Source organism: Podarcis filfolensis, assembly GCF_964270895.1.
Source record: "Podarcis filfolensis genome assembly, chromosome: 12".
Lineage (NCBI taxonomy): Eukaryota > Metazoa > Chordata > Lepidosauria > Squamata > Lacertidae > Podarcis > Podarcis filfolensis.
Window position 1 is genome coordinate 32,349,801 of NC_139614.1, and position 24,147 is coordinate 32,373,947.

At 40.3% G+C, this 24,147-nt stretch overlaps 1 protein-coding gene across 39 annotated transcripts in view; it reads right to left on the reverse strand.

The window, feature by feature from the left end:
- Window positions 1–18,048, reverse strand: part of AKAP9 (A-kinase anchoring protein 9) — a 105,667-nt gene extending 87,619 nt beyond the window's left edge. For 8 of the 39 annotated variants that reach the window (XM_083578406.1, XM_083578435.1, XM_083578436.1 and 5 more), the window contains exons 1-2: window positions 17,085–18,046; window positions 751–1,005 (exon numbers count right to left, since the gene is read on the reverse strand). In XM_083578406.1, coding sequence (XP_083434532.1) covers window positions 751–1,005; window positions 17,085–17,132 — 303 coding nt within the window. In that variant the 5' untranslated portion in view covers window positions 17,133–18,046. Of the gene's footprint in view, window positions 1–750; window positions 1,006–2,015; window positions 2,364–17,084 lie in introns of those variants that run through there. The other 31 variants (XM_083578415.1, XM_083578409.1, XM_083578412.1 and 28 more) reach the window with 10 other exon arrangements.
- Between the last annotated feature and the right edge of the window lie 6,099 nt (window positions 18,049–24,147).

The following is a 24,147-nucleotide window of genomic DNA, read 5'->3' on the forward strand; positions in this document are numbered from 1 at the left end:
GATGGAGCGTTATCATCTAAAGTTTATATTTAGTTATAGTCCTGGTAACTAGTTACTTGGCTGACTGCTTGACTTTCCACGTATATAGGCAGCCTTCTTTGCCTCTTACACAAGTACATTGGTGGAGGAGTTTTTGCATATGCCTTGATGATCTATAGAGGCCTCGTAAGAGATTTTATACAGCAATCAGACTGCTTGCCTACCAGCATCTTGGGTGTCATGATCTCGCGTGACTTTGTACAAGTATCTCACCCTGAAAAAAGTATGTCTTTTGGGCTCCATAATCTCACATGGGAAGACACAAGTCCCAGTTTTGGGACTCAGGATGTTGGAGGATATGACCATGAAACACTACAAATGGAACCCCAAATACCAAACTAGTCTATGGTCAATTATTCTTTTGCATAGGTCATGGAATAATCTTCAAACAGTTACATGCTTTTACGCTCTAAAGTTATTTTCCATCTAATAAAATGCAGATTATTTATCAGCACTTCATAAACCATTCAGTTTCCCTCCCTTATAAATTAGATTAGAAATTTATTTATAGTTGTAAGTACAGAAAAATATAAGTTTTACAAATAGTGCTTAGTTTTTAAAATGTGCATGGGAAACTATACATTAACGGACACATTCAAATGCAAAGTTTCACCACTGACCATTACTGTGAAACAGAGAGGTAGCCTCCTCATTCTGACTTTAAAATGCATGGTAATAAAAATAAGTTTTTCTAATCTCAGAAACACTTACTTCTGTGGTATACATTTGATCATGCTTGATCAATTCATCACTGTGCAAAGTCCTCACAATGGCAAAGTCAGATGCAGCAGCTGCTCCTCTTTGACAGCTGTGTGGGGATGCATCTTCTCCTTGAGACTGGTCAATATCCAGACCTTCTTGTACCGATTCTTCATCTTTGGTGTTTGATACCTTTTTCTTTTTCTTCTGCTTCTTGGGTGCATGCTGCCCATCAGAGTGTGCTTTCCTTTGTCTAAACTGTGCAAGCTGAACACAAAGGAAAATCCTGTTAGAGTGAAAGTTTTCTTCTTTATTGCAAATGACACTGATTAGTAGTGCTCTACATAAACCTTCAGAACCATTGCAGGTGAAAACAAAGCCCAATGTTATAACGCTCTACATACTACAGTATCTCTGGATAGAAAGTATGAAATCATCATCACAACTGCAATGTGTAATATGATCAGCACATCAACATGAAGCACGATCAGATGAATATATATAACTTGCAGACTTCACACTAGCAAGTGACGTACCTACTTAGAAAAAACTAAAAACCAGTAAACTTGCATTTAAAAGCATATTGAGCCTTTAAAGCATGTGATGTTCTTTTGCTTTGCACTCCCTTTCCACAAACTCACAGCTTTTATTAATCAATTTAGTAACATCCTATGAAGCCATTTCGTTAGTTTAAAATGCAACTTTTAAAAACAGGTCATAATGTTAAAATAATAAAGTCCCTCTTAATTCAGAGCATCAAAGGGAATCCCATAATAGTGTCACAGAAGGCAGCAAGAAATTGACCAGACACCCTACCTTGTAGCAAAACATGCCTATGAACATAAAGTCGCAGGTGAGGCAGACAAAGAACAGCTGAAAACCAATTAGTACGTAAGCTATTCAAATACTGTAAGTCAATACCTTTTGCACAGCTTAACACTTTTAATGAGATAGAAATGGATTTTCACAACTAAACCAATACAATACATTTTTCTTAGCAGGAACCAAATATAGGCTCTAGTAGGAGAATAACAAATTTCCTACTTTGCATTAAATATTAAAAACCCCATGAACTATTCAACATCCATTTTTGTTCCTTAAGAAGCCTTTTTTGTGACAAAACACGTTATTTTGTATGCAATAAAAGAACACAGAGAAGCAAACACCTATTTCATATATTAACAAATGCAAAAGTATTGCTCCTTTTGTAAAACAGGTATCAAGAATCAATATTAGCAGATTATACAATACAAGAATGCTGTGCTCATGATATTCACCAGTCCAGAAAGCCAGGCCTCCATTCAAGCTCTTCGCAACACCCAAGTGAATAAAAAAAAAAAAAGGATTCAGACTTTTGACAAAAAAAGATCCCAGTTGCTGTGTGCTGGAACATGAGCTGTTTCTTCCAAATATCAGCCAACCTCAAACTAGCAGCAAATACCACTAGCAAAAGAGAAACAGTACTTGCAAATCAGCCACAGCACGTAGCTACTTTTGTCCTTCGAGTACAGATATTTCATTTCCCCAGCAGGACTTTGCAGTCTCTGGATCTCGATGAGACTGCTGACAACCAGGCATATGGCTCCTGCTCCTGCTCCACTCACAGAAGGACCTTGAGATTTGCTGAGCCAAAAATGTTCACCTACGTATTTAGCACTTGCCTCCCTCCTGCTCTTCTTTGGTTGCTTAATTAGCTTACCCAATTAACATAGCCTTTTCCACTTTTAAATTAGCAAACTTTTTTTTTTAAAAAAGGAAAGTAAATATTAGTATCCTAACAAAACAAAAAAATGCAACACCTCACATTGACTAGAGATTCTCCAACTATCCAATTAATTTGTTGCTATCCCCATCAAGTTCAGGTAAACAATAGAAAGCGCAAGAGCCTTATCTTCTTAGCAGAGGAAAGAATGGCTTTCAGCTCCATTAGCCTTTTACACAGCCCATATTGACATACAACACTTACTTAAAGCTGCAAATCTGCCCACTTACATGCATTAAAAAATCCTATGGATGACAGTGTGGTTTTTTGTCCGTACAGAAATATATTCCGTAACTGCAATCAATGAACAGAAACAAAGGAGGAAGAAGGAGTGGCTTCTTACTCACTTTGATGAGTGACCATAATGGGGGGTTTTGGGTCAGAAACTATAAAATTTTGAATGTGTGGCATTTATTTCACACATCACATCTGAAAAGATACTGTTTTTTAAATCAGTTTATCATTAAATGATGTATGAGCAGGGTTATATGTATGTCAAAAAAGAACAGGGAAATGTATCATTTGGTGAAATATTCGGTGCTTGTCAACAAAGGAGATCCTGTAAAAGACCCTCCTCAAAGACATTTCTCAAACGTTTACAGTGGCTGGGAGCCAGTGAACTGCACAACTAGTTCCATGTGCCCAAATGAGCTACAGGATTATGTTTCACAAACAGCAGTTCTTCATGCCACATGATAAACCATCTCTAAAACTGAGGGGATATGCAAGAACAGTTTGCCATATGATGCAAAGGCCTGTAGCTTAAAGGGGGAGAAAGTGAAAAATCTGACTGGGCATGCCTAAAAAGCAAGCTTTTTGGACCCAAGACTACATGAACATCAATTTAACTACATCTTAACCGTTTAACTGAAAGAACTTAATGGAACAGTAATATATTCCATTACGGAATAATATCAGAATCAAAAGACACTGTGTATTTGATTTTGATTATACAACACTATTCAGACGCTAAAGCGATTGTCAAATCTCCTATGAATCTTCATATATTTAGACTGCATTCTGCTTTCTCAAGTCTCACCGACTGAGTTTTAGTCAGAAGAAAAAAGTATAAACAACTAAAAATGCATGTATTACAATTTGTAGAGGAGTTGCGTCGTTGGTACGAATTTCTAATATGTCAAATACAGGCAACTCTCAGTTTCCATGGGGTTTGCGTTCCAGGTCAACATGTGTGTCAGTGGAGTGCGCATAAGTCTGCTCCACCCCATTCCATATCGCCCTTGTCTCATTCCTCCCTCTTCTGGGTTCAAAAGGACCCGCCTGCTGGTGGTCATGCATCAACTGGACATGCCTAAAATGACATTTCTTTTACTGATTTTTTTCTATATTACAGCACTATTCAGGTGTTCTTAAATAGTTTCTCTGGAGGGGCTGCAGGACTTGCACACACTGGTCTCATCCCTTCCACCCAACCCATCCCACGCTGAGCAGGAAGGTCTAGGAGGGTATTGTTTAGCTGAATGCAGAGTCCTTGACTATCAGAAGCCTCGATCATGAAGCGTTCCTGATTGCAGGGAGGCCAGTAACAGTGTTCAGGCAAATACAGTTACAATCCCCCTTCAGATCTTTCTGCCCAACAGAGGAAAGTCCAGGTTGGAGGGATGGTGTGTGTGACCTCACTGCCTTTCCACATATACAATTCAAGAGCATCCGAGTAGGAATTAAAATTTAAATGAATTCAGTGAAGCTAAATAGTATCCCAAAGAATGCCGCTACTTAGTCATATGTAGAGCAATCAATTTAATTCAGCCTTACGAATCGATTATTAATAATATTCCACAATGCACAAAGAGAAAATATCACCAAGACGTTAAATTGTTATTAGACTAAATATGAAAGATGTTTGCAATGTGCTTGAATCAATACAAATAGTGACAATTTATAACGTGGCACACACCAGGTTAATCAGAAATGTCATTAAGTATGCCAGCTTCTTGTCACAAGAAAAATTACCGACAGTCCTAGCACTGCTTGGGCAATTATTTCACTTCATGTCTGCTGTGAGGAACAGGTGCAAGTCCAGTTGGCACGACTCATCTGCTGGACATTTAACCACTTTAAGCCCCTGCCTGAGCAGCGTTCAGTTTCCATTCAGCATGGGGTTCATAATTTGCTTCCACAGCAACACAAACTATGTCTGTGTATACATTACTGGCTAGACCTGTTCATTTTCTCAATTCAGATTAAAGCTGGTTTGCAGAAAAACACATAAAAACGCAGTATTTTATGGGAAACAACAGGACAGATACTGGATAGATATGGATTGCAGCTAATGTCGTGTGGACCCTGCTTCCCAACGCGGCAGTGGGAGTTCAGTGGCAGCAGGTTAAATAGGAGTGTACGCAACCTTATTCCTCAAATGCAAATGAGCAGGAGTAAATTGTTAGCCTGATAGCATGCCATATCTTTAAGCCAACGACAATAGAATTATTTATCTGCATCGGTGCTCATATAACCAAGTATCAATGATTTATTCAAGCACTGGATAATTGCCTTTGGAATCTAATGGGCAGAACAGGAAAAGGTCCTTCAGCTGCATTCTCTCCCCTTCTCTAGCCTCTTCCCCTTCCTCTGTTAGGCATATCTTTAGGCATATCTTATACTGGTGTTGCCAACACTCCCATCGGTAGGGTAGTATTTCTAGAGCATTACAAAAAAAATAACGCTGTAAGTTAGCTATTTTAAAGTCAATTAGCATTTTTTTAAAGTTTGGGCTCAATCTAGTTAGATTACTACATTCCCCATTGTGCACCTGCAGTTGTACTCCACTGCTGACAGGGAGAGTGAGGCCACATTTGCACATAATGCTGAACCATGGTTTGGTGCTATGTGGATGAGCCTGAACGAGCCTATGCAAAGCACCAGGCTCACACACTCCATCCCCTGCTCCTTCCACACAGTTTGGAAGTTTACTTCCACTTTCACAAAATCCCAGCCTAGCATTACGTTCAAAACAGGGATAGTGTTTTAAAATGAACTGTGATGGATAAGCTTTGTAACATGCTTACTTCAAACCATGAATTCTAAAGCTGGCTTGTTAAACTAACCAGTGCTTATTTTTAGCTATGTTCTCTGGTTCATATTGCTAGACTGGGATTCTATGAAAGTGAAACTAAACTCTGCCAAAGTCATTCTCCTGTCTGTGTGCAAGGTGGGAGAAGTGCGGATCCACAGTTTAGTGTCCCGTGCTACAATGGCCAGAGAGTCAACAGTAGGAAATGCCAACAAAGAGAGCATTGAAGAAGATGCAAAGGAGAAGTGTATTGGTTTAATTTCAACAGAGCTAACAAATCAAAACCATGTTGCACCTAAAATGCCAGTATAAAAAGAATCATCTATTGCAACCTAAAAATCTACAATTATGGACTTGAAAGGGGAACTCTAATTGAATTCTACAATCCAGGTACCACAAAATAAAAGTGAGCATCCCTAGCAATGCCCTAGCTAGCTAGACATGAAGCAAAGCCTTTCCAGAAGATCACAAGAAGGTGGGTATACCTGGGAGAAGATGGTCCTGAATGCATGTCATTTTATTAGCAATTCAGTTCAGGCTCTCATGCAAGGTGAGTCTCCACTTCCTATTCCAGCATAAGTATACAGAGATGTTGGAAGTGGTGAATCTTCATGGGTGTTAGGCAATGCTTGACTGGAAAACAGGCTAGTGTAGGGTTGCCATGTTTCAAGAGGTAAAAATCCGGAGATGAAAAATTGTTGAGCTTTTTTAGAGCCACTGAGCTCAAGCAGCCCACACCAGAGGCTGAACCAGAACCGCCTGTCCGTGCACACACACACAAAATTTAAACCCAAAATCTAAGATATTTGCTTTGAAAGGTGAAATTCTCCCAGAATGGGCATGTAGGACCCCCAAAAGAGGACATGTCCAGGAGTTCCCGGACGTATGGCAACCCTAGGCTAGTGCTGTCCTGAGCTGCAATTAAAACTATAATTAAAACACTGCTCCTGGAGCAGTCTTTTTCTGCTAATAATAGATAAAATGTTTTAACGTGAGCACTCCTCCCCCCTAGCATTTTGAGAAATTATAAAATAAGGATTCAGCAGATATCATAGAAATTTGTTGCTAGAAACAAATGATTGGATTATTCTTTTGGTTATATAAAATGTTTCTCCCCCTTCCCAGGCAGTCTTATGATGTTTTGGCTTGGTACACCATGCCAAATCTGGAATTTAAACTCATATACTGTAATCTTGAACTACAAAGAGCTACGATAAAGTGTGTACAGCATATTTTGGAAGGAGTTTATAAGAGGGTGACTTAGGTTCAGAAGGGGAAGAAAAATTAAATTGCTGAAATCCTCTTAATCCTGTTTTGTAGCATCTGAATACACTATGCCATGCATCTCTGCCACAGGTTTTCTGTTCTCTTGTAGACTAATCCAAATCCTTGAGAATCAGCAAAATATTCGTTGGAGCAAATCCTTTTATTGTGAGGATAGAAGAGAATCCTAAGTGACTTAGCATGCTTATCTGTCTAATTTATTATGTATTTTAGATTAAGGAGAAAGATGTACCACTTCATCACAGACTGGTGATGATACAATTGATGCATTTCTGTTTGCTCCGAATATTCCTGCAATTTCTAACTAATTGGTTAATGAACCATGATTATTATAAATGCTGCTTTTTATGTGCTCAGTTCTCACAACTTTAAATAAATGAATAGAACAAACATTGCATACAAAACTATGGTTTGGATATACAGATGTTCCATCTGTTGGAAGCTCCTCCAGAACAGGGTTGGGGAGCATATGGTCCTCCAGATGTTGCTGAACAACAACTCCCACCATTGGTCACGTAGGCTAGTGCTGAAGTGAGTTGGAGTACAACAACATCTGGGTGGCCAGACATTCCCTACCCCTGCAAAATATGGATGGTATGGTTAGTATGGTAGCAAATTATAAAAATGCAGCTCACAAATTATTAGATTTATTCAACTGAGACCAAAGAAAATAGTGAATAATCATAATCGAAGTCAGCTCGCCTTCTAAATACTGTAGTAGCATTGCATGCATAAGTTGTTTTTTAAAGAAACAACACAAAGCGTAGACATTTCTATGGACTGATGAATATCAATATGAGAAGGCCACAGGGCTTCCAGATTAACCAATCATCCTGCATTCTAATTCCAGTTCTGCTCCGCAACTATAACTAAAAGCTGAGTAAGAGGGAGAATAGAAGCAGCTGGAAATTGAGAATGGAGAAACTGAGACAAAAGGGCACCTGCCCATTCATTCACCAGCCAGCACCATCCTGCTCACTTGCTCCAGGCAGTCTCTTGGCTTTGAAAGCTCTGCCCCTGTCAACATACATATCTGAAGCATTTTGTTGCAGTGTCCCATCTGAATAGACTAATAGCGAATTCAATTCTCCAACTTGGGACAACCCTGAGATTTCAAAAGCACCTTTTAATATAGAAAAACTGCTAACTCCACAAAACCACCCAATAAAAACTGAGCATGCCCAGCTGGCACAAAATGCTGACTATTTTGGGTTGGGCGGAGAATGGAAAATTAAGAATGAAAATTGCATTTTCTCAACAACAGCAATCCATGCTTTGTTGTCAAGTGGAAGACCTACATGAGGAAGCCAGCCTCATGCTGAGACGGTAAACTTTATTCAACTATTTACAGGTAGGTAGCTGTGTTGGTCTGTCGTAGTCGAAACAAAATAAAAAAAATCATTCCAGGTGCACCTTAAGAGACCAACTAAGTTTGCTATTGGTATGAGCTTTCGTGTGCATGCACACATCTTCAGGTATTCAACTATGTGTGTGACCCACTTTAAAGACCTAAATAGTGGAAATGCAAGCTATAAATCTATTAAATACGCAAAAAAACCCCACAAAAAACTGGACACCTATTACAAAAAAAGTTCCAGTTCACATAATTAAATAAGAATTTAAAATTACTAGTTAAACACAATTTGCTCTAACCAAAAACATATGGAAAGCCAGAGTCTACACCATCTGTGTTTTCCATATAGGAGCCAATTATAAACAAGCAAATGTATGCAACAGTTGCTGCAATCTCCAAGCAGTACATACCAATCACTCCGTACATATTAGATGACTGAAAGAGGCCAGACTTGATTTAAGACCTTGATTCCATTCAGTGATTTAAAGAATAAATCTATTAACTACTGTAAGAGACCAACAGTCTCAAAGGAACAGTTTTTGAATATGAATAATGGCCTTATCTTAGGGGGAAATGAAGAACATTCAAGAAAACTGAAAAGGAACATTGCCTTGATATATTTGAATGCTTTCAGTGGCTCCTCCACATCCATTCCCTAACTAAGACCAGACACATTTTAAGAACAGAAGTGGCAGAAATGGGTTTGGGTGGAAAAAAAGGCAACAGCTACACATAGCAACATGGGGATTCCGTGGCTCTTTTCAGTAAACTCCTGCTGCTCTTAGTGCCCCAGTTGTTTCTTTAAAAAGAGGAATAATAAAAAATGAAAGCTACTTCTGGTCAACAGCCTGAAAGTGCCAACGGACTTCTTAGTCTTCTAGACATTTCAAGTTTATTTGCTTTCTCTGAGGGTTTATACTATAAAACCAGAAACATCTGTTTATCCCTACTGCACAGTGTATAGCACATTCCCAAAATGGAGTTTTGGCCTTTTGAAAAGGAGACTAATAGTGTCAAAACTGGCCCAACCTTTGGAATCAGCCAGTAAACTAGTGATGGCTATCCTGTGGCCTTCCAGTTGTTGCTGGGTTGCAATCCCCATCACCCCCAACCATGACAACAGCAGATGGGAATTGGATTCCAACAACATCTGGTAAGCCACAGTTTAGCCAATTCTGCAGTATGACTTACATGAACAGCCAACACCTACTTTTACCAAAGGTAATAATAATAATAATAATAATAATAATAATAATAATAATAATTGTTATTTATACCCCGCCCTCCCCGGCCAAGGCCGGGCTCAGAGCGGCTTACAAGCAATAATAAAAACAAGTTGAATGATTACAACTTAAAAACAAAATTAAAATACATTAAAATATTGAAACATTAAAATATTAAAATGTAGCCTCATCGCAGGAGAAGGAAAGGAAAAAAGAAAGAGAGGGAATCAAATTGGCTCCAAGCCAAAGGCCAGGCGGAACAACTCTGTCTTACAGGCCCTGCGGAAAGAAATCAGATCCTGCAGGGCCCTGGTCTCATGAGGCAGAGCGTTCCACCAGGCCGGAGCCAGAGCTGAAAAGGCCCTGGCTCTGGTTGAAGCCAATCTAACTTCCTTAGGGCCCGGGACCACTAGGGTGTTGCTATTTATGGACCTTGAGGCTCTCCGTGGGGCATACCGGGAGAGGTGGTTCCGTAGGTACGAGGGTCCTAGGCCGTGAAGGGCTTTAAAGGTCAAAAGCAGCACCTTAAATCTGACCCTGTACTCTACCGGGAGCCAGTGCAGTTTGAAAAGCACTGGGTGAATATGCTCTCATGGCAGAGACCCCGTGAGGAGCCTCGCTGCAGCATTCTGCACCCTCTGGAGTTTCTGGGTTAGCTTCAAGGGCAGCCCCGCGTAGAGCGAATTACAGTAGTCAAGCCTGGAGATGACCGTCGCATGGATCACTGTGCTATAAGAATAACTCTTTACATTATAATTTAAGAGTTTCTTAATTTCATGTCAAAAGGTGTAGATACAGAAACTCAGGGACATTATGACATGACACGTATGTGTTAAGCGTTTATTATGGAATTTAAGAAAGCTGCTCTAGGAGCCCTTTGGGGTCAATACTAGGTAAAAATTGCTGAAACAAATAAATAAGGACCTTAGTTTTCTGATTTAATATAATACATCAATACTATGCACATTTGACTCGTAAGTAATTTCTGCTACATTTAATCTTGCTTAACCCATAGTAAATGAAGTATTGCAATCAGTCTTGTTACAGGAGATATCATTATGCTTTATTTGGATTTGATTTTTGAAAAGGGGGAAAGCAAATGGTGCCATGTGCACAAATGAAATCCAATTATTCCAGCAAACAATGCCATAATAAAGTGTGTAGATGCCTTTCAAGCTTGCTGTTAGGGAGATACAGTGGTACCTCCGGTTGCGAACAGGATCCGTTCCAGAGGTCCAGCCGTATCCCGAAGTTTTCGCAACCGGAGGACCGCTTCTGCACATGCGCATATGGCAAAAACCTGGAAATATACTTCCTGGTTTGCTGCTTATGTTTCCCGAAGTTTACGTAACCGGAGGGATACGTAGGCGGAAGTACAACTGCACTTTTATCAGGTCAACCAAAGCAGCACAAAATTTTAGTTGACAGCTGATGTTGAAGCTATGAAGTTTGCATCTGGTTACACTCTTGAGATGGTATGGAAGAGGGGGCTCTTTAGGTGTTCGGCAAATATCAGACTGCATGGAGGTTTCCTGGGAATGAGAAGCATAACAATCTCGAATGTGTGTTGGCCTAATAAAGGTATTGTCCTAGTACAGATTTTGATTCTTTTCTTGTAACACAGCTCCCTTTACCTTTTGTGTAGATGTCCTATTCGCCTACATTTTCACCCGCCTTAAGAATGAAATTGTTAATACTGACACTGTGTGATACAGATTTAACCTTAAACATCATGCTGACAATTCTCCTAAATTCATTAAATGATCCCAATGTTTTAATTTGCACAGAAAAAAACCTTTATTTACAGGCATAATTAGTAGAAAGAATATCTTGGTGATGACATCTAAATTAGAATTTACATTGTACTGTTTTGTTTTATATTAGTACCAACATATTTTAATAGTGTATACTTTGTTGTTGCTCCTGTGCATAAGATTAGTTCAAGACATTTAACTATTTTTGATGTGGTTACTAAGACAAAAATTACGAAGAAAAAACAAGGTTAATTTCGTTGAAACAGTAATATAAAATAAAATCAGAAATATAAGAATAATTTCTTTGGCTGACCTGTGTATACTAACTTATATATTTAAAGCATTTATAGCCCGTATTAGTATAAAATATTGAAGGGAGCAGGATTTGACAAAACAACTCCCACTGAAGTAGAAATCTCTGTGTCTAAATGTGGGTTTTACTTATAAACCAACACAGGATTACTAGTCTCTTCCAATCTATGAGCACTAAAAAGAAATTACTGTAGAAGAGGATAGCTTAAGTGATTGGAAATAGGATATAGAGCTTTTCAGCTCTAGGTCACAGGTTTGTGTAAGCCACTGAAGATATGTCTTCAGACACATTCTTCATTCCTGGGATTCATCCACTGGGGAGATGTGTGTAAGGTACAATTTCTATGATCCAAAAATATTTTTTCACTACTGCATTTGCCATGGCAGAAGAAGGAACCTAGAAGTGTATAGAATTGCTCAACTGCAATGTAATTCTATGACCTCTTACTTGGAAGTAAACCTTACTGAACACATCATGGGGCTCGTCTTAATCTGCACACGCTTGCACCTTCACTAATACTGACCTTCACGTACAGAACAAACCATGCCTGCAAACCTCTTTTTTTCTTTTTAGAATTATGAGAAAAAGCCTAGACTCCACTCAGACTCTCACAGTTCTCGCTCCTCTTTCTTTCTCCAGCAGGGCCACAATGAAGTCAGAAGTTAACACTCCCATTTTAAATTTACTGCAAGTTAATCATGTAATCTATGGCCCAAAATGATTAATATTAACTACAGTTAGTGGAAACAATGCAGCTTTTAACTATGGTTTGGAGCCAGCTTCTTTCCACTAACCATAGTTAAGATTACCCACAGTTTGTCCAGGTTCAGACAGCATGGCAAGTTCAGGTTAATCAAAAACTGAAGCAAAATAATCTGAACTCATCCTTGCAGCTGTACTGGTGGGAAGGAAGACTCACACAAGGGGGGGGGGAGAGAGGGGGGGAGAGAGGGAGAGAGAGAGAGAGAGAGAGAGAGAGAGAGAGAGAGAGAGAGAGAAGGCTCATTCTCACCAAACTAAGATTTAGTCCAAACCAGCTCATGGTTTATTACAAAAAAATCAGATATTTCTTTTTCCTGCACCTACCAGAAATATGCTTTCTAAGAAAATAGGAAGTTTACAACCAAGAAATTCTTGTATTTCTTTAGTGCACCAAACAACAGAGCAAGTGCTGTGATTTCAGCTATTACATTGGCTGTAGTTATTCACTACCACCATTCAGAGACATGCAAGCCCCTTCCTTTGTTCTACAAACAAGATTACTATTCACAGCCCCCTCCCCATTGGTATTGTTTGGAGATGTAGACCTCCCTATATGTCATATGCATAATAAGTCCAAACGCTTAATTAAAGCTGCCTATTCATTTCTTGGAATGTCACTGCTTCTGCAGAAGACTTGGCAGGGGTTGAATAATAAAGGTAACTGCTGGTGATGGTTTGCCCAGTCAGCAGCTGGTTGTGCTAGACTCTTAACGCAGTGATCAGTGAAAGGGAGACACACCTATGCATGGGAATGAGGATTAGTACAGGAACAAAGGGGAGAAAGAAGACAGATGATCACTGCAGCCTTGCACTTGCCTTTACAGATGGCAAGGAACAGAAAATAAGAAAATATATTTATTTGGGAAATGAAAACCAGCTTAATAAATAGTCCATGAAATAAATAATCAGCCTGTAAGGAGCAACTGCTGAATTCTAAGGTAGTAAAACTACAAGTGTGTGAATATATATTGGGGTGGGGGTGGGGATGGATTCTGACTATTCTAGAAGTTAGCCAGCACAGAAGAACAACAATAAAAATAACTGATGAGGTATCTTAATGGTGCAGTAAGGCAAGGCTCTGCCATCGAGTTCATTCTTGCAAATATTCTATGGTTCTCTATTTCTCTGTAACCAAATAGAAAGGGGAAGGACCCACCGACACCATTACAGACAAAAGATTGTAGAAATTCTCATGTTCTGCTTGGTTCTGCACAGTGATCACTTAGATCATTGTATCCTGAACACAGCTGAACTGTCCCAAAGTTCCTCATAATGCATACCTCTTTATCAAGTACAAGTTTGCAATCTGTCAGACGCAGCAACAAAATTTACCGCACACAGATCTGTCAGGGCAGAAGGAGGCCTTGCAGCTCACCTATAATCTCTTTCAAGAGTCCACATCACTCCCCAGAAAGGTGGAAGAACATGTGACATCGAGTAATCCTGCTAGATTGACCTTACAATACTGTCTCCTACAGGAAGAATTTGGAAATCTTGTCTAACCTTTTCTAGTGATCCTACATAAGACACACAATGCAAATATGGTTCAAAAGAAGTCTTTAATGCTGCAATCTCACACTCACTCACCTAAGGCAGTGGGGGGCTTACTTCTGAGCAGGTATATATAGGACTGTGTTGTAAGGGGATGTGTTTTTACACATTTCTTATACAGCAATCATCTGTGATCACAATATATGCTGTCAGGATACTTTATGAAGACAGATCTGCTGCTTCATTGTTGTTGTTGTTGTTGTTTAGTCGTTTAGTCGTGTCCGACTCTTCGTGACCCCATGGACCAAAGCACGCCAGGCACTTCTGTCTTCCACTGCCTCCCGCAGTTTGGTCAAAAGCTGCTTCATTAGGCCAGTCAAGAAAGAAAATCTGCCCGAAATTGGACATTAGTAACAGCTGATTTGATGAAAGAGTGGCATTGCAGATTTAGTTGGTGGCCCTTATGGAAAAACTTACTTGTCAATTTGGGGGTGCGGTGGAAAGTCCAAGGAGGAAAAAAAAGTGGCTGGGGAAACTCAGCCAGATGGGTTTTTAATTAATAATTATTAATTATTATTTCATGTGAAATGATTTTGTTGTTTTTGTCCAAGAGCATGATAGGCTTCCTCCAACAACTCATGGGGCTTTATGGAGAGACATTATAGGTTAATTTCCCCCCTTCTCTTTATGCTTGGCTAGCTGATTACTTATTATGATGGTTCCCCAAGTACTTTGTGTTGTGTTTATATGTTCATGTGTTATGGCGTATATGTTTGCAGGAGATCTTTTGCGGCCTACTTGTTTTGTTCTAAACATGCATAGCCACTTTAAGGAGTTTTGTATGCATTCATTCAAATGAGTGGCAAGATGCGTTGAAGCCCTTATGATGACTTCTTGTAAGAAGCTAGTAAATGATCACAAGAATGTGCTGCTTGCCACATTATATATGACAGGTGTGGGTAGGAGACTGAGAAGCAAGCTTCTATCTTTGCTGTACTTTTGGGAAACAAGGTGGAGAAGAAGGAGAAACTGAGTGCTTGCTATCCACCTCTCCTCCAGTGTTGATGCCAAGAAAGGAAGAATCTAGGAGGGACAAAGGATAAGTCAAGACAGTCTTTATCTAAGCCTCCCTGCCAGAGCTGGAAGAGCTCTGGAGCAGCCTCCCTCAACTTGGTGTCCTCCAGATATAGTTGGGAGTCAGCCCCAGCCAATGGCTAATGATCAGGGATGATGGGAGATGTAGTCCATAACAACTGGAGGGTATTAGGGCTATCACAATCTTCTCACCCATTCGCCTCTCTGTTCTCCTACAGAAAATGAAAATATAGCATGCAGAATACAGAAAATAATATTTTGGGGAACTTCTCTATCAGCTTCTTCCTCCAACCTGAATTTAAATAAAAAGCTTGCCTGACTTTCGAAACATTATAGCAATTTGATGTGTAAGTTAAACACAAGTAAAACAGCAGGCGAGGAGAGGAATCCTGATCAATAGTTCCAAGGAGGTTTGCTTGTTGCAGACCCTATCCCTTTGTATCTACTGATTTGGGGAGGGGGGGTATTTTAAATTAGTTGATTTTAAATGATTTTATTGCTGATTAATCTCTTGGTTTAGTGTATTTTACCTAGATATTTATGATTTGTTTTCAACTTTTTGTAGTCCATTTTGAAAGTTTTGGCTGAACAGCAATTAATTCATTTCTTAAATTAATAAACAAATATGTTCTTTATACTCAGAGGTGTCAAATAGAGTTTCGTGTTCACCATTGATGGGGTCTCTAGATTATGTACTCTATATCAAAACTACTGCAAATGTTAACATTATCCAAATGTATTTTCTTTCCAAATTCTGTTACTTGGGATAAATTGTTCACTTTGGCCTTTCACAGATTAAGAGCTGGCCTTTCACGGATTAATTGGTAGCCTGATTTACAGCGTGACAGACTAGCTCTATTGTGCTACATTATTTATAAGCATGGTGTGAAGGCAATTTGAGTTGCTTATCTGTTTAATGCAAATTAGTTACCCATTAGCACCAAAAAATCCTATCTATCGTGGTGCTAAGGATACAATAAAAATGACACTTATTCCACTTTTTAATGCACATCTCCAGATTTTAAGAAGAGGTGGCGTTTAAAATTCAAATTCTCGCAGCCCAAGAGCTCATTAACGGAACTTCGGCAAGTCATTATGTTTCTAGCCCTAACACAAGCGGTCAGAATAAACCAAACATGTCTCCTCCTTTTTATGTATTTTTACATTATGATAAATAGTGATGTACTTATTTCAAGGATAAAAAATATCTTGTTTTAGAGCACTATGCAAGTCAAAAACATTATAAAGATCAAACTAGCAAGCACTTTACACATAGAAACGTCCCTTTTCAGCTATAACTAATGAAAGCTGCAGAAAAAACCCTAAGGGTTGATTATTATTTCAAATGTCACTTATTCGTTGAGTTTATTTATCCCACCACCAAACATGACACAGGCTAGATTCCAACCATCTACTGCAGTTGAACCATCAGAGAAATCAGGTGTACAAATGTCAGCTCCACACCACTTCTTTACACGCATGAGGGATAGAGGTAGTGATCGGTGCACAAATGACCGATAGCTGGTCTCACATGTGGGGAACATGCATGAAGTCTTAGTTTATCTTCTTAGATTTTGGACTCTACTGCTTTTAGTCTGCAGCGTTTTCAAGTATGCGTGCGTGCGTCTTTCTTTATTGTACTTCTGATTTATTATCACTAGGCCTCCGGAATATGCATTCGAAAAGCGAGATCACCTGCAGCAATTAATTCAAGCCAAGCCAAGCCTGGGACGTCCCTTCCTCCCCTTGGACCAGCTGATCCGGCCCGAGAAGAGCCACACACAGCCCTTCCTCGTTGGCACCTGTGGCATTTTCCAGGCATGTGGCCGCTTCTGTCCAGCAACAGCTGTCACGAGCCAATCGCATTACTACACATACAAATAGGAAGGAGGCTCCTCCGAGCTGGGTCCTACATTTTCAAGAAGGGGAGGGTGGGTTAAAAAATAAAAATAAAAAAGCAAGAGCAAACCCGCGGCGATCGACGCCGCGCAGGGCGCGCGCACATACACAAAGAGAAGCGGCAAACAAAGAAAAACGCAGCTCGGGAAGGATGCCAGGGCCCGCCTCGAAGGCGCACGATTCTCCCCCGGAGGAGCTTTAATATTCCGCTCAGTCCGCAACGCATGACAGCGAGCAGAGGGGCGGGCCCGGCAAGCTTCACCTCCTCTCACCCGTTAAATCCAGCCCGGAGGCGGCCACGCATTTCCCCCGACGGCAGCCCCCCGGGGTCGGACTTGGCCCGCTGCTGCCCAGCGCCTTCTCGCCCCTTCTCACCTTCGCTTTGCCGGCCTCCAGCTTCTTCTGCCTCTCCTCGTCCTCCATGGCCCCTGCGCGGAGAGACAACAGCGTTACTGCGCGCCAGGCGGAAAGGCCAAGGGGGTCGCTCGCCCCCCAGGCGCCCAAAGGGGACGGCTCCCCTGTACGGCTCCTCCTCCCCGGTTCCTCTGGCACCCCGGACGCGCTCAGGGCGCTACGGGGACCGGGGACTCCGTGGCGGATCCACCGGCGCCGCCATCTTCATTTCCACGTAAACATGCGGCCGGGGAAAGTGACGTCCGCTCCGCCGCCGCCTCCTTCTCCGCCTCCTCCTTCCCACCGAGCTGCCAGAAAGCGACCACCTCGAGGGAGTTGCTTCTCCCGCGGCGTCGCGCGTCCCAGGGCGGGAGGTGGTTGCCATAGTGCAGGCTTCCCGACTCTTGGCCCTTTCGCAAGCCGTTAGGGTTTTAAGGCGGGCTTTCTTTCTGAGTTAAAGAGCTCAGTTCCGCGGAAGCGACTGGTTGGAAGCTGCCGTTAGGACGCCTGTTGAATCTTGTAGATGTGGGCGCCTCTGGACATGCACAGAGTGCGTTGAATGCCGCCCCCCCCCATCCACAGCTGTGGCGCAGCACGTCCAGGCTAAAGGGTGTGACTTGCAAGCCAGACTGAAACGAGAAAGGTGCCCTGTTGCAAAGGAGAAACATGGCTCCTGCCTCTTTAACCTTTGTGCAGTTGAGGGAAATTTGGTAGATGTAGCTGAAATCCCCTCTTCTATGCAGCTGTTAAAACTAGTGGAGACTTGTCATTTTAGTCTGGGCGGAGGCCATCTCTCTCATTTTTAGAAATCAAGCATAGGGGTTACTCTAAGTGATGGACAAAATCGGTCAGCTTTGGTTTCTCAGTTTCTCATTTTCCTAATCTGAAGTACAGTTCTCCACATTTCCACATCAGTTTGGAAATGTTTCCTCTAAAAGTTCTCACAAAAATCCATCAACACTTTAGTGCAAATTTACCTTAATATAAACGTTTTTGTGTGCAGTTTTGTCTAATATCTGTTACTTTCACAAATATACTTTCATTTATACACACACTTTACCCTAGCATATCCATTTCTGTACACAATTTCTTGACTGGATAACTAAATTGCAAAATTTAGAGAACACTGAGTTTGAAGGATGGCTGCGTACAGTTTTATGTTGTGTTTAGTAAAATGCAAACTGGGTAATGTCACCTCTGAATGTGAACTGAATCAAATTTCTCCATCTCTGCACCTGACCCTGCTTTCTCAGACTATCCCTTTCAGAGAGGCACCTGCTTGAGCCAAACAAAGTTGTAGATCAGGCATCCCCAAACTCAGCCCTCCAGATGTTTTGGGACTACAACTCCCATCATCCCTAGCTAACAGGACCAGTGGTCAGGGATGATGGGAATTGTAGTCCCAAAACATCTGGAGGGCCAAGTTTGGGGGTGCCTGTTGTAGATAGTTTGACTGGGATCTGGAGAACCTTACAACAGACTCATTGTAAGTAGTGGCATCAGAGCAAGACTTTGTGAGTGAAGGTCCCTGTTTAGGGAAGTTTTTAATGTCTGATGTTTTATTGTATTTTTAATATTTTGTTGGAAGCCGCCCAGAGTGGCTGGGTAAAATGGGCAGGGTATAAATTAATAATAATAATAATAATAATAATAATAATAATAATAATAATAATAATATGAATGAGCAGCAGAACCCCCAGACAAAACGGCTGGCTTCCCACATTTTTAAATAAGACCATTATCCAACTATATGACAGTTCATTCTGTGGCTGTAGACCACTTGCTGACCAGATTTGCACATGGTTTGGCATAGTTTGCTAAGCTATGATTTGGCAAGAACAACAAGCATGTGGGCATTCCAGAGCAAGAATTGCCCTTCCCCTGATACTGATGTAGAGCTGCCCAGCAGAACTGTAAACTAAGCCATCATTTTCTTAGCACAACATGAACCAATGCTTAAGTGGGAAAGAGGAAAATATACATAGATATAAAGGCACCTGTCTGTTCACTTGCTCTCTCTAGCTGGTGCCTGCTGTTCACTCATTCACTCGCCATCATGCCTCATGTGAGTGACCCCGTTCATGAGTATAGTTAGCATACTATTAACCAATTGCCTAAGCAGGTGGCTTTTTGGCATACAAATGATTGGTTCATTCAATACATGGATTTATATATGATGGGGCTCATGTGCAACTCTTTACCCATGGCTGCCATCAACCCTATTCTGAAGCAAGTCCTCTTAAACCACCCGATTACTAATTAAGTTATTGTTGCTTGGCACACTTTGAGTTTGTTTTAAGGAATAATGTTGGGTTTCCAAAGGTACAACATGAAATGCCTTCTCTCAAAATGTTTTCATTTGATTTCCTATGATAGGTTAGAAAGGACAAAGGCATTTTAAAAACTGGATTGTTTCATAATATATTTACTTAATTATACTGACTTTGAAAATAGTTAGCTCCTAATATCACATAAGAAGTGTGATCCTTCTAGAGAGCACAGGAGGATAGCTAGGGAATTAAGTCTGAGTCAATTACATCTACAGATCAGGAAATACCTTCAAGGATAATGCTGTTGTCGGCAGATTTTTTTGTGAGAAAGGAGTTAGTGATACTGCAAATGAGGCCATGTGCATTTTCACATGTCATGTATATCTAAGGCTATAATAGCTATGGATTGCATAGCAATGGTAGATGTGGAATGAGGCAACAAGAAACACCTCATAGCACCGGACTCTATTAAGGAGTAGCAAATTTCCCTGCCTTCTGATCATCCTGATACCATGGCTTCATTGGCCATCTGTTCTGACAAATTAATTTTCATTAATGTTAATTTCCCCCATGTGAAAAACCTAAAGGCCTATTTCACATATTTATTTTCTTGCTGAAATTGCATCACACAGTTGTGCCCACAAGGACAACAGAGAAATCCATTTCTATATGATATTGGTGGCATGCATCTGGACCAGAGTTTTACACACACACACACACACACACACACACACACACACAGTTATGTTAGAATACATATTCTAACATTAGAACATTAGTGTTAACATTATACTTGGTTCACATTGTCACTTGATCTCATAAATGGCAAAACCAAAACAAACTGTAAGTGATAATATCAAAGACAAGAATGGAAATGTGCAGGTATCTATAATTCTAAGATTTTAAATATGGTTCTTCAGCCTTAAGTGTGCTGGACAGAAAGAAACAAGACTTTTATCTCCTGGATATGCATCTTTACCCTTGTGACCTATCAATGGGATTAAAGCCTGTCAGGAAGAAAAATTGCAAAGAGATCCGTGAATAAAATATTTGAAGCAATGTGAAAATGAAAGAGACACCTATATTTGCAGAGTGTCTGTGCCTGAGGCGTTATTTGATCAGGGTCTACTCCTATTTCCATTAAAGGCAGTAGGCGTTTTTCATCTTGCCTTTGTAAGGATAGGATAGTGATTTCAATGTCCAGCTGTCAGATAATATATTAAAATAAGTATAAAGTGTTGCTATTAACATTGTGGGGATGGGGAATAGTTTATTCTTATGCGCTCACCACAGTTTATTACATGAGTTCTTTCCCTGTTTTGCTGAACTATCCTCTGTAATTCATCCCGCAACAGAGCCAAGCATAGCTTTGCATCTGAGTATTGCAGTATGCTGTGGTCTTATCTGTTGCCATGGGAGCCACAAGGAATGCCTTTAGGTAGTATACACTATGTGTGGCGAAGAAGAATTGTGCTCCAAAATGGGGTTAATAGGGCAAAAAGACTCTGGTGGGGGAGCATATGCCTCTGCTGAAATACGGAGTGTGTTTGGCTTACTGACCTTAAATATTCTGCTTAAGCGAACAGACAGACAGTCTCATCCTTAAGCTATACCAGGTGTCGACTCAGCAACACGGAACCCGCGGAATGCATGCAGCCTTTGACGAACTTTTATAAGCCTTTCATCTGGACTTGTGATTAAAATCCAGAGACTTGGGGGCTCTAATTAAACAAGCAAACAAATAACTGCCTTTCTGTTAGTCACAGTTGTATGGATTATCTTGAAAATGCAACAGCAGTATTAGGTTCTCTGTTAGAAGAACCAAAAAAGATGGCCCAAAACACCTCTTCTATCACAAGGTGCAGCACAGGGTATTATTAGATGCAAAAGAGGACAGGGCATGGCAAGCTGAAATTCCCTCTCCCACTCAACTATTAAAGAGACAGCAGCCCTTTCCTCTTTTGTATTGGCCACCCTTAATAACCATTCACTGACTGGTCTTTCTCTGATCAAGGCATATACATTCCAGTTTTGTTCATGCAAATCATGGAAGGTGCATTCAGCCACAATGCTGTCATTAGCTATGACTCTTTTTAGTTTGTACCAAATTTCCAGTGTTGCCTTCAGTTTCCAATATATCCTTCAGTTCTGTTCTTCAGCACTATTTATTCCTACGCTTGACGGGAGTATTGTATTCCAGATTCTGCTGCAAGAGGAACAAAAAGACTTTCTAGATCGGGAACGAGAACTAAATGGCTAGGAGGGGAGACTGAGATTTTAATGAAACAAGACAGAATTGTTCATGTTTAATCTCATAAAAGGGTGCTTTGAGGAAATAAAGTAGAAAATGGAGAAGAAAGTACAAAAAATAATCAAGACTGCAGTCTTATAGTTAATACTTGGTTTTATCTGTGTATTCTGATTGCACTATCTTTCTGAATGCACTATTCAGATTAAAAACATAACATGATTGTTTGGGGAAGGCCCTTTAAAACATTATTACACCTCTGAATACTAGGCAGCTCATGTGACAAAATGGAAACTGCTCTTGTCCTCTGGTTATTTGATTGTCATTGAACATTTTATATTGCTCTGTAAATCAAAACTAGTACTATTCTACGGAACCTTTTATTTACAAAATGCTGCAATATGTATCAGATGACAAGTAAATGAGAAACTCACTGAAAAATTCATACAAATAAATGCACACTCACAAGTATGTATGCTACATGCACTCATATGCACATTTATAGCCACATATAAACAAGTTTATAATGCCTTCTATATACATGCATGCACAATTCACACGCTGCCTTGTTTCCTAAGCAACCAACATATCATCACATCACTCTCCTGTTGTAAAGAGATCAAGATAATCACTTATAAATAAAGCATGAAGCATAGGTGTCTTGTAATATTGCAATAATACATACCCCCTGAAGAAAAGTCCCTTTGTGCCCTGGATCCTAGAGTTGTGCAGCTTATAGTTTGACAGATCGTAAGCTCTACATATCTTTTTTTGGACATATTTGATTGTGCCTTATCTTTTAATTAAACATTCAATAATGCTGTGGTTTTGCTGTTCAGCTGGTACCAGCACTTTAACTGGAAAGAAGATTAAGGCTTCCTACAACTGAGAAAGTTTGTGAGATGAATTATTTATTTTGCAAGTGTAATATATCAAAGACGATATACACTTGAAGAAAGGCTGCAGTTGGTAATTAATTAGCTGACTCTGCTTCCCTAGCTAATATATTTCCAATCATGTACAAAACATTAAACATAAGATATTCAGTAATATATATGGCTCTGTTATCGCAGGTAGTTTGGAATTTTGGCCTGGATCAATAGAGAAACTTAGGCTCATGCAAGGGCTATGCATTAGCTCAGTCACATTTTTTACTTTTTCCCTTTGACCCCCCATGCGGTATCACAAACACTTTTGAAGCTAAACCTCAGCTTTCAAAGCTGTTTATCTTGCAGCATGGAAATGATGACTAAGAAAAACAAATCTAAGGGTCCAAGTGCCCAAGTCTATATCTTGCCCTCTGTTTACTCCTCATCCTTGAAAAAGTAGTCTGAATATCTTCTACGAAGAAAACAAAAGCAGGTGATATTTATGTCTGAGTAAGAATTATTTGCCTAGGGATGACTGTGGTTATTTAGTGCTGTCTTTTTATTGATTAAAATCCTAACAGTTGCATTATTAGCTGCTTCTAGTTGTTAACCATGCTGAGGCTTCAGGGATGGGTATGGGAAAGGGCTAAAATCCGAATATTAGTCTGGATCATCTTGCTGTTGATTGTATTTCTTGCAGCTAATCAGAAACAACTAAAGCCTCATATGGAGTGTGGCAAAAGAGCAATGCTTCATGCAACAGGAAAAAAACAAATAAAAATCCTAAACACTATTGATTGTCTTGACAAGACAGCAATGCTTCATTGCATCCTGTAGTATTTTAAGGATGTTTATTTGATACCTCCCATGCAATTATCACTTCAATTTTGAATATGCTATTGTAAATATGTGCCTGTAACCCTTATGAATAATCCATGCATAGAAACTGATACGGAGCACAGTATGCTATTCATCCTATCAGATCTTTTATCTATATTTGATATTGTGGACTATCACATGTTGGCAAATTGACAGCAGTAACTGCAGGGTAACAGCCAGACGATGTGCTTCTGCTTCTTCCTTTCTAGAATGTTCCCGAGAACGACTGATGGCTAATCAAATCCTTCCCCCATTCTCTATTGGATTCCACAATATTCTGTCCTGTTCAAAACTTGCCACATAAATTTCTGAAAAGATCTGGTGGGTAGACATGACAATACCAAACTTCCTTATCTGTTTTATTCCTTATCTGGTTAATTCTCCAGTCTTGGACCTTGCAGTGGTAAACTTGTGACCGAACCACTTCAGATTACAGGTCCCAACTGACTGTATGCTGCTGTGTACAAAAACTTCCTCTATACACAGCAGACGACTAAAGAACATAAGAAGAGCACTGCTGGACTTGAGTTCTGTCCAGTCAAATTTTCCCACAGTGGGAAGCCCATAAACTAGACATGAGCACAGAGGCACTCTCATGCTGTTGTCACCAGGAATTGGCATTCAAAGGCATTCTGAAGAAGTCTTCTGGTGGTTCCCTCACTGCGAGAAGTGAAGTTACAGAGAACCAGGCAGAGGGCCTTCTCGGTAGTGGTGCCCGCCCTGCAGAACACCCTCCTATCAAATGTCAAGGAGATGAGTAACTAGACAACCTTTAGAAT